Here is a 12,227-nt window from a genome sequence, read left to right on the forward strand (position 1 = left end):
TGGAGGGTATAGGCTGGCTGGCTAGGGGCCCTGGGGACATTGGAGGGTATAGGTTGGCTGGCTAGGGGGCCTGAGGACAGTGGAGGGTATAGGCCGGCTGGCTAGGGGCTAGGGGGCCTGAGGACAGTGGAGGGTATAGGCTGGCTGGCTAGGGGCCCTGGGGACATTGGAGGGTATAGGCCGGCTGGCTAGGGGGCCTGAGGACAGTGGAGGGTATAGGCCGGCTGGCTAGGGGGCCTGAGGACAGTGGAGGGTATAGGCCGGCTGGCTAGGGGGCCTGAGGACAGTGGAGGGTATAGGCCGGCTGGCTATGGGGCCTGAGGACAGTGGAGGGTATAGGCCGGCTGGCTAGGGGCCTGAGGACAGTGGAGGGTATAGGCCGGCTAGTTAGGGGGCCTGAGGACAGTGGAGGGTATATGCTGGCTGGCTGGCTCGGGGGCCAGTGGAGGTTATAGGTTGGCTGGCTAGGGGGCCTGAGGACAGTGGAGGGTATAGGCCGGCTAGCTAGGGGGCCTGGGAACAGTGGAGGGTATAGGCTGGCTGGCTAGGGGCTAGGGGTCCTGGGGACAGTGGAGGGCTCAAGGTTGGCTGGCTAGGGGCTAGGGGCCGTGGGGACAGTGAAGGGTATATGCTGGCTAGCTAGTGGGCCTGAGGACAGTGGAGGGCATCTGCTGGCTGGCTAGGGGCCCTGGGGACATTGGAGGGTATATGCTGGCTGGCTAGGGGGCCTGGGGACATTGGAGGGTATATGCTGGCTGGCTAGGGGGCCTGGGGACAGTGGAGGGTATAGGCTGGCTGGCTAGGGGCCCTGGGGACATTGGAGGGTATAGGCTGGCTGGCTAGGGGCCCTGGGGACATTGGAGGGTATAGGCTGGCTGGCTAGGGGCCCTGGGGACATTGGAGGGTATAGGCTGGCTGGCTAGGGGCCCTGGGGACATTGGAGGGTATAGGCTGGCTGGCTAGGGGCCCTGGGGACATTGGAGGGTATAGGTTGGCTGGCTAGGGGACAGTGGAGGGTATAGGTTGGCTGGCTACTACAGACTGGGTAGGGGGCCTGGGAACAGTGAAGGAAAGGGGGCTTGGGCGTGGTGGGGACCCAAGGCTCACACACACGGAGCCACTATGGCCCTATCACCCCCCAGCCAGAAGAGTCTACATAAAGGCCGTGAGCACCAACATGGGAAGCTCATAGGAGCATGTCAAATCTAGTATCAAATGAAAGATAAGAGTCTATCAAAAAAATATTAAGGCATATATACATTATTCAACCATTTTCAATCCTAAATATTAGGAATAAGGGCATTTCCAGGCATAGAGCCAACATGGACAAGGATTTTCCAGGCTTAAGAATCCCTGAGTTAATTTCCTGCTATTGTACAAAATTTTGCTATGAGGCTGAGAGATAATTGTGCAGTTTCCTGTAATAATAAAAAAAAATCATGGCTTGTGACATGTTCATATGCTATCTGGGGGGCCCGACCTTCGGGATGGCCCCCAAAGCTCGTCGGACCCCGGCCTTGCAAGGGCTATGGGGATATGTGCTACGCCAGTGATTCCGGCTCTTACTGACAACTACCCATGGGCCCCCTCTCTTTTAATTTACTGTAACCAGCATCTGTACCCACTGAACACCGACCGACCGTAGAATAATACACAAATATGCAAACGAGGATATTGCATATTTCTACCTTTGTGTACCTATTTAGGATATATCCCCATGAAGAAAATAACATTCATATTATTAATTTATGTATAGGACAGATCAGGGACCCATGACCCTAACCTTAACCCAATTCTGTTACCGGGTGTAAATACACTTCACTTAACTGTAGTTCAATAACCAAAATATATATATTTTTTAAGTCAAGGTGTCATGTCATAGCTGACACCCCATTCTCTCTGCAGACATCTTTAAATCTTCATTCGAAGTGGATATTTAACAGAGTTTTTGGAAAACGTGGTCACAAAAAACAGGGATATTTTACCGAAATTCTGTTACCAAACTTTGCATCTGCACTGTTTTTGTCAGATGTTTGGTGTAAATTCTTAAAAGTAGTCCTTGTGTATAGAGTTGCATGGTTTGTTAAACTTTGAAATCAATGTTTTTTTGTTTGGCATGCATTTTAAAGTGCACAAGTTTGCATACACACGCATAGCAGTGGTGAATGCATTATTAATGAATCAGTTTTGGCCCCTTGTTATGTGGCTCCTGCTTCATGTCCATATATATTTTAATAGAAATCATTGTTCCCATTTCCACATAAAAATTCCGCCTCCCAAAGACGTGCCTTCATGTGGCCAACTGGTGGCTTGGCTTGTGCCAATATGTGCCCATCCACACAAACACACACAGGCTTGTCCTCTTTCCTTCTCCTTTAATCTCTCTCTCTCTCTTAAAGGCACTGCATGGTCAATCCGCAGTCTCCATTGGCCGTGCAGCATTTACGGTGATATGGCCTCTGCAGAAGTCAGGACATTCATACTTATTGCACTTTGCCGAGCAGCGCAGAGTTGTTGTGAAGGAAGTTGTCAAAGAGGTGAGTTTGCATTTATACAAGACCTCCCGCCCTCACCAACCATCAACCAATTTTTTATTTATTTTTTATTTTACCTTTATTTAACTAGGCAAGTCAGTTAAGAACAAATTCTTATTTTCAATGACGGCCTAGGAACAGTGGGTTAACTGCCTGTTCAGGGGCAGAACGACAGATTTGTACCTTGTCAGCTCGGGGATTTGAACTTGCAACCTTTCGATTACTAGTCCAACGCTCTAACCACTAGGCTACCCTGCCGCCAATCATGGCTACCCTGCCAATCATGTCAATGCGAGGTATACAGAGCCCTCCGCATTGTTATAACATTTGAAAGGCATCCAGCGATGTGGTACTGAGATCAGTTTGGCCTCTGCGTGCCTCCGGATGCTTCACAATTGCGTCACACCATCCATACGGCGCCTCTGACCACATTTTGGGATCAAGCATAAATTGGCTCTTACACACACACACTCTGACAGATACACACGTACTCACAGACACACAGAAACACGTATGTGCCTACACACGCACACACAGACACACACACAGCGACAGAATCACACACACAGACACACAGACACACAGACAGACAGAGAGACACAGACAGTCAGTCAGACAGACACAGACAGAGAGACACACACACTGACCTATGGAACAAGGCTTAAGCGATGCAGCAGGCTAGCTGCACACGAAGGGCTCCTCATTCCAAACTGGTTCCAGTTCTCGTACCCCCCCTCCCCCATGCCCCTAGCTACACCAGGGGAAACACCACATGCATGACTCACACAGCCGTCCTACTTCATATCATCATAACCAAACCTAGCGCTCATATTCATCTATCTATCTGGTAAGTGTATTTGTATTTGTATTTATTAGGGATCCCCATTAGCTGCGGCCAAGGCAGCAGCTACTCTTCCTGGGGTCCAAACACAAAGTGGACAATCAGTGAGGGTGAAGGAAGACATTCTGCCAATACTGTTATGTTCTGTAAGCCACCACAACACATTCTATATATGACTGGAACAGGGATGTGTGACAGAGAAGGAAGAAGTTACCCCTAACCACTGATACAAGGTCAGATATTTATTTATGCGTCGAATGGTTGAGGTTAGGAGCCAGGTAATGATTCAAAGTAATCTGATCCTAGATCTGTGGTTAGGGGCAATGTCTAACAAAACTGTGAGTGACAGGACTCATATTTCACAATAGGTCTAGAGTCGTCTGTACATCCACTAAACAAAACCAAACTCAAAACGTTTGTTCTGTATAGCTCTCTGACCCTGTAACGTGGCAGCAGAGCAACAATGTACTCTCCTCTCTGAGGCCCACAGCGTGGCTGGCCAACCGGCCACCGTTAATTGTCTGAAGCCTTAAAGTACAGGTCTGTCCCTTCCATTCTATAAAAGCCTTCAGACCCTTATAACTGAAATAAACAATATGCACCAGTTAATTACTAACTGGATCTAATTAAAGAAAGGCCGTGGTGCTGGGAGAGAATTTAAATACACCGCTGGGACACAAGTATGCAGGACACAATTCAAACAGGGAGAAAATAGCCCGGACTCTGTGTAATTTTGGTTGGTGACCGCAGAGGAAAAAATGTATAATTTAAGCCAGAAATTATTCATTTAACATAAACGCTTATTTTAAAAAACAAAAGTATTTTTGAGGAAGAGTAGGGAAGGGGGAGGGGGTTGTGGTTGTGTGTGTGTGTGTGTGTGTGTGTGTGTGTGTGTGTGTGTGTGTGTGTGTGTGTGTGTGTGTGTGTGTGTGTGTGTGTGTGTGTGCGTGCGTGCGTGCGTGCGTGCGTGCGTGTGTGCGTGCGTGCGTAGGCATGAAGAGCAGCTATATTATTTGTTGCCCTCCTCTACTTATTCAGCCTGACTATGTGTTGAACTGTGTGGCCGAGGAGTGTTACTGATGATGATGATGTTGTTGTTGCTGCTGTGGCCGTTTGTAAGCTGCTGCTGGTGACACTGGTCACTTTAATAATGTTTACATACTGTTTTACCCACTTTATATGTATATACTGTATTCTAGTCAAGGTTCATCCTATATAACTACTGCTGTACACATATTTTCTATTCATATACTGTCCATACTGTCTATACACACCATCATATACTGTCTATACACACCATCATATACTGTCTATACACACCATCATATACTGTCTATACACACCATCATATACTGTCTATACACACCATCATATACTGTCTATATACACCATCATATACTGTCTATACACACCATCATATACTGTCTATACACACCATCATATAGTGTCTATACACACACCATCATATACTGTCCATACTGTCTATACACACCATCATATACTGTCCATACTGTTTATACACACCACCATATACTGTCTATACACACCATCATATACTGTCCATACTGTCTATACACACACCATAATATACTGTCTATACACACCATCAAATACTGCCCATACTGTCTATACACACCATCATATACTGTCTATACACACCATCATATAGTGTCTATACACACACCATCATATACTGTCCATACTGTCTATACACACCACCATATACTGGCTATACACACCATCATATACTGTCCATACTGTCTATACACACACACCATAATATACTGTCTATACACACCATCATATACTGTCCATACTGTCTATACAAACCATCATATACTGTCTATACACACCATCATATACTGTCTATACACACCATCATATACTGTCTATACACACCATCATATACTGTCTATACACACCATCATATACTGTCTATACACACCATCATATACTGTCCTTACTGTCTATACACACCATCATATACTGTCTATACACATCATCATATACTTTCCATACTTAGATTCCAGACTCTGAAATTGCTCATTCTGATATTTCTTAATTAATTAATTTCTTTTTATTTTGTGGATGTGTGTGTATTGTTGTGTATTGTTAGGTATTACTGCACTGTTGGAGCTAGACGCATAAGCATTTAGCTGCACCTGGGATAACATCTGAAAAATGTGTACGCGACCAATCAAATTTGATTTGATTTGTGATGTCTGGTTTAGTCTACATGGCTTTGAACAGCCTGGATGTGTTTAGGAGGACTGTATTGATGTGGACAGGGGACCACTGTGACTGATGAGACAGACCTCCCCTGATACTTGGCATTCACGGCTAGGCTACAACTACAACTACTAGCTGGTAATGACATTCTGCATACTATGGCAAATGCTTTACTGTCCAGGCCAGTTAAGACCTTTTTTTAAGAGATTTAATAGGGACAATATACACTGAGTGTACAAAACATTAGGAACACCTGCTCTTTCCATGACATAGACTGACCAGGTGAATCCAGGTGAAAGCTATGATCCCTTAATGATGTCACCTGTTAAATCCACTTCAATCAGTATAGCGCCTTGAGACAATAGAGACATGGATTGTGTATGTGTGCCATTCAGAGAGTGAATTGGCAAGACAAAAGATTGAAGTGCCTTTGAACAGGGTATGGTAGTAGGTGCACCGGTTTGTGTCAAGAACTGCAACACTGCTGGGTTTTTCCTGCTCAACACTTTCCCATGTGTATCAAGAATGGTCCACCAGCCACTGTGGGAAGCATTGGAGTCAACATGGGCCAGCATCCTGTGGAATGCTTTCGACAACTTATAATCCATGTCCTGACAAATTGAGGCTGTGCTGAGGGCTAAAAGGGTGCAACTCAATATTAGGAATGTGTTCCTAATGTTTTGTACACTCAGTGTATGTGTACAATCCTAGCTGTAATTCTCAGTAATAGTCTGATTATTGATTGTTGTTGTTAAAACTACGACACCAAAAATATATCAACAGACTAATAAAATAGTTCAATTCTGTATATTTGCCTACAGTATCTATTATCCAAACAATTCAAAGAATATCATAAAATGGAAAATACCTCCCTTTGACCAACTGTGGCTTTGGGCGGAGACGGTACTCACGTTCACCTCAGTGCCTTCAGACAATAAATACAGTAAGAATATAGGTTGAATAGAAAATATAAGTAATTGCTTACTGTTAGTTAAATGTCCTTATTCAGGGCTGAACAACTCTGAACCCTCTGAACAATCTGAACAATGTCTTTAGAATTGACAGAGTCACCAAAAATCTGAGGGTGCACAAAATAAGTGAGTATGGCTGGGGGTTGGTGAAGTTGGAGAATTTTGAACCCCTGAAACAGCATTTTCCTGCAATCTAGAGCCATAATCCATATGCTTACCTCTATGTAAAAAAATATGAACAGTATATCTAAGCATACCTCGTGACCTGTCTGTATCCTCCTGATTGGTGGTTATTTTTATAAACTAAATACTCTTCTCTGCTAAAATCTGGGTAAAAGATTGAAAGAAATGTGAGTCTTATTCAGTACATTTAGTTAAAAGAATAATAGTAATATGTACATGTAGGTAGGGGTAAAGTGACTATGCATAGATAATAAACAGCAAGAGGGGGGGTCAATGTAAATAGTCCGGTTGGCCATTTAATTAACTGTTCAGCAGTCTTATGGCTTGGGGTTAGAAGCTGCTAAGGAGCCTTTTGGTCCCGTTTGCCATGCGGTAGCAGAGAGAACAGTCTATGACTTGGGTGACTGGAGTCTTTGACAATTTTTGGGACCTTCCTCTGTTACCCCCTAGTATATAGGTCCTGGATGGCAGGAAGCTTGGCCCAAGTGATGTACTGGGCCGTACGCACTACCCTCTGTAGCACCTTACGGTCAGATGCCGAGCAGTTGCCATACCAGGCGGTTATGCAACCGGTCAGCTGTAGAACTTTGAGGATCTGGGGACCCATGCCAAATCTTTTCAGTCTCCTGAGGGGGAAAATGTGTTGTCGTGCCCTCTTCACAACTGTCTTGGTGTGTTTGGACCATGATAGTTCGTTGGTGATGTGGACACCAAGGAACTTGAAACTCTTGACACGCTCCACTACAGCCCCGTCGATGTTAATTGGGGCTGTTCTACCGCCCTGCCTTTTTCTGTACTCCAAGATCAGCTCCTTTGTCTTGCTCACATTGAGGGAGATGTTCCTCACTATAGGCTGTCTCGTCGTTGTCGTTGATCAGGCCTAATACTGTTTTGTCGTCAGCAAACTTAATGATGGTGTTGGAGTCGTGCTTGGCCACGCAGTCGTGGGTGAACAGGGAGTTAAAGAGGGGACTAAGCACGCACCCCTGAGGGGCCCAAGTTTTGAGGATCAGCGTGGCACATGTGTTGTTGCCTACCCTTACCACCTGGGGGGCGGCCCGTGAGGAAGTCCAGGATCCAGTTGCAGAGGGAGGTGTTTAGTCTCAGTATCCTTAGCTTAGTGATGAGATTTGTGGGCACTATGGTGTTGAACGCTGAGCTGTATGAACAGCATTCTCACATAGGTGTTCCTTTTGTCCAGGTGGGAAAGGGCCGTGTGGAGTGCAATTGAGATTGCGTCATCTGTGGATCTGTTGGGGCGGTATGCGAATTGGACTGGGTCTAGGGTTCCCGGGATGATGGTTTTGATGTGAGCCATGACCAGCCTTTCAAAGCGTTTCATGGCTACCAACATCAGTGCTACGGGGCGGTAATCATTTAGGCAGGTTACCTTTGCTTTCTTGGGCACAGGGACTATGGTGGTCTGCTTGAAACATGTAGGTATTACAGACTCGGTCAGGGAGAGGTTGAAAATGGCAGTGAAGACACTTGCCAGTTGGCCCACGCATGCTTTGAGTACACGTCCTGGTAATCCGTCTGGCCCAGTGGCTTTGTGAATGTTGACCAGTTTAAAGGTCTTGCTCACCTCGGCTACGGAGAGTGTGATCACACAGTCGTCCAGAACAGCTGGTGCTCTCATGCATGCTTCATTGTTGCTTGCCTCTAAGCGAGCATAAAAAGGCATTTAGCTTGTCTGGTAACTAGCTATTCTAATTTGATTGATAGCCTGAAATGGCTTTTTGGTAGCTAGTTATGAGGTTAGGCAATTGGGAACCTATCTGGTCTAGATAAATACCAACTTCATACAATTGCTACGTGGCTAGTAGTATTATGAGAAACAACAACAACATTATCATAAAAAAAGGACAAATCTGAGGGGGCACTTGCCCCTGTGCCACCCATGGGCATAACGCCTCTGATAATGAATGTAGTATTTTCAGCCCAGGAAGAGTCATGTAGGGGACAATAAGGGCGTAGGGGTACAGAGTACAGTACAGTCTGTGGTTCAGGTGGTATGTCAGAATAAAGCAGAGAGAAGAGAAAATAAGAGAAGAGGAGTTCATGTAGAGCATATGGGTACGGTGGGTACAGAGTACAGTGCAGTACAGTGCGTTTCAGGTAGTTTGGCAGAGAGGAAAGTGACAGAAAGCAGAGAAGAAAGGAGTTCATTCAGACAGTGATAAGGGTTGTTGACCTTGAGCCAGTAAACAGGGATTACCTGTGCAGTGCCAGTCTATCTGTTACAATGTGTGGGTGTACTGTATGAAGTGAGGTCTCTCACGTACGTCACACGACATGAGATTTCTCCAATCCAAAATAAAATCAAGAATCGGCTTTCTATTCCGCAACAAAGCCTCCTTCACTCACGCCGCCAAACTTACCCTAGTAAAACTGACTATCCTACCGATCCTCGACTTCGGCGATGTCATCTACAAAATAGCTTCCAACACTCTACTCAGCAAACTGGATGCAGTTTATCACAGTGCCATTCGTTTTGTTACTAAAGCACCTTATACGACCCACCACTGCGACCTGTATGCCCTAGTCGGCTGGCCCTCGCTACATGTTCGTCGTCAGACCCACTGGCTCCAGGTCATCTACAAGGCTATGCTAGGTAAAGTGCCGCCTTATCTCAGTTCACTGGTCACGATGGCTACACCCACCCGCAGCACGCGCTCCAGCAGGTGTATCTCACTGATCATCCCTAAAGCTAAAACCTCATTTGGACGCCTTTCCTTCCAGTTCTCTGCTGCCTGCGACTGGAACGAATTGCAAAAATCTCTGAAGTTGGAGACTTTTATCTCCCTCAACAACTTTAAAAATCTGCTATCCGAGCAGCTAACCGATCGCTGCAGCTGTACATAGTCCATCTGTAAACTACCCACCCAATTTACCTACCTCACCCCCCATACTGCTTTTATTTATTTACTTTTCTGCTCTTTTGCACACCAGTATCTCTTCTTGCACATGTTCATCTGATGATTTATCACTCCAGTGTTAATCTGCTAAATTGTAATTATTCGATTTATTGCCTACCTCATGCCTTTTGCACACATTGTATATAGATTCTCTTTTTTTCTACCATGTTATTGACTTGTTTATTGTTTACTCCATGTGTAACTCTGTGTTGTCTGTTCACACTGCTATGCTTTATCTTGGCCAGGTCGCAGTTGCAAATGAGAACTTGTTCTCAACTAGCCTACCTGGTTAAATAAAGGTGAAATAAAATAAAAAAATTAAAAAAAATTGTCGGTTCAAACTAGAAATTACGTGATATTTTAAATCAGAGCCTCTCCAGATGACACATTACTTGTCTGGTGAACAAAGCTGGCGCCATGACAGTGATCATTTTAATGACTTATTTTGTTGTATAGCAATTATACTGCAATAAATACTACATACCAGCAACACAACAAAAAGTTGGTATTTTTCTGACACACAGGGGCGGCTGTTCAGTTATTGCCTACCACCGTGAATAGCCCCTAAGAATCGAATTAACAAAAGGATAGAGTAATATGGGGTGTCTTCATACACGCCATTATTCACACACCGTTATTCACACGCCATTTTAGTTTAAGTCAATGTATCTCAGTTGCCTGGTTGTGTCTATTGTTACCATATATCAACGTGAAGCAACTCCCTGCAGTTAGAATGTGCTGCATACTTTAGTGAACACAAGTAAACTTCACTGTCCTCCTGGAGATGACAACCATGTGTGCAACAATAAATTCCACCATTATTATGTTCCTCCCCTAGACCTCTCACACATAAACATTCCCACACATACACAACGCACACAATAAAGCATGTGCATATACTTAGATACATTTAGTCACACACATAGTCTTTTTGCCTCTTGGAGGAACTAGACTCATTATTTTTCAACTCTTTGTTCTGTGTTTAATGAGTTTTTCAGACTGTCTGTTCTTTAGTTGTGTTTTTCAACCATTCTTTACTTAGTCCTACCCTGAGAGCACAAAACACCATAACAGTCAGTCTATCGTCTGGCTAGAGTCCCTCACAGTCAATTATTGCTGTGTGCTCTATAACACTTTGTGTAGCTGGCCTTGTCCTATATCGGTGTGTGAACTAGTCCTAGATCAGTTGGAATACAGCAGTGCCAAAGCTGGAACTCAGTACCAGTTCATCCGTTTAGAGCTGGTCTGTTGCGTTTACTGGTCATAAATCAGTTGAAAATACACCATGTTCCAAGGTGATAACTTTAAGTGTTAAGTAGGCCTACAGTATGGGACTGACATTGTACATTGCCAGATTGCAGTGGCGCTAACTCTGTACCAGGTGTGTGTATGTGGGAGAACTGTCTGCATTTTCAGCTGTATTGCTAACTGGCCCTAGATCAGTTATAGCTCTAACTCAGTACCAGGTAGAGTCTTTGTGGCTGGTGCTTCGTTGATACAGTAGTCTGACTGTGGGTCAGTGTGTAGGCTACAGTACTCACCATGGGCCTGAGCTGCTGAGCTGTGGGAGTACCCCAGGGCCAGCAGGGCTGTCTCCACAAGCTGGTTGAAGAGGATATCCTTCCTGACCAGGACAAACTCAGCATGCTCCTCTCTGTGTCCCTCCTTCCTCTCCAGCTCTTCACGCTCTCGTTCACGCTGCATCCCTCCGTCAGGCCCTGCCTGCTCGACCACACAGAACACTGGGATCATCAGACCTAGAGGAGAGGAGAGGAGAGGAGAGGAGAGGAGAGGAGAGGAGAGAGAGAGAGAGAGAGAGAGAGAGAGAGAGAGAGAGAGAGAGAGAGAGAGAGAGAGAGAGAGAGAGAGAGAGAGAGAGAGAGAGAGAGAGAGAGAGAGAGAGAGAGAGATTGACCAGAACGTTAGGCTAAGTAAATCTTATGCTAAGAAGGTAAAATATTATAATATAATATATATTATATCTAATTAGGTCTGCATGGAATACTTTATATATATTATATGAGAAGTTCATTTGAAATTTGCTGATATAAATTACCTGAAACAATCAATGGATCGTTTGAATGGCTGTTTATTCAGTTTTGTAGTATACTTGTGTCTCTTAAATCCTGTTCAAGTAATAGACAGAAGCTAATCTAATGGCAAGGATATTCTTTAGATTAAAGGTGAAATAAAAATGGATATGCAAAGACATCATAAAAAGTTAGCAGAGAGAATCACCATTCAAAGAGTCAGTATCAATTGATAAGCTTGAGACTGCTTAACTATCAAAGTTATTTACATTGATTGAATGCCACAAGAGTACAGTTGGTGCTTTCTGGATCAAACGCTAATACAAGCTATTGTGTCCATGATCAGTTCTTCCATCATTTAAAGTTACACAGAATTCTGCTTTGGACGATTTATTGCAAGGCCTTGTAGATTATTTATAATTTAACTATTCATTTCATGGATTAAGCTGGAGCGTGGTAACCATTCCCAGAGTGATAATGGTCCACACAATACCTACATACTTTTCTGTGTTATTGACTGT

The 12,227-nt window shown here is 44.5% G+C and overlaps 1 protein-coding gene across 6 annotated transcripts in view; it reads right to left on the reverse strand.

Moving 5' to 3' along the window:
* LOC139546706 (DNA-binding protein SATB2-like) overlaps nt 1-12,227 on the reverse strand; it is a 65,038-nt gene that overhangs the window by 33,725 nt on the left and 19,086 nt on the right. For all 6 annotated transcript variants that reach the window (XM_071355415.1, XM_071355420.1, XM_071355419.1 and 3 more), the window contains one exon: nt 11,218-11,433. In XM_071355415.1, the coding sequence (XP_071211516.1) occupies nt 11,218-11,433 (216 nt within the window). The remainder of the gene's footprint in view (nt 1-11,217; nt 11,434-12,227) is intronic.

Source organism: Salvelinus alpinus, chromosome 20 (assembly GCF_045679555.1).
Source record: "Salvelinus alpinus chromosome 20, SLU_Salpinus.1, whole genome shotgun sequence".
Lineage (NCBI taxonomy): Eukaryota > Metazoa > Chordata > Actinopteri > Salmoniformes > Salmonidae > Salvelinus > Salvelinus alpinus.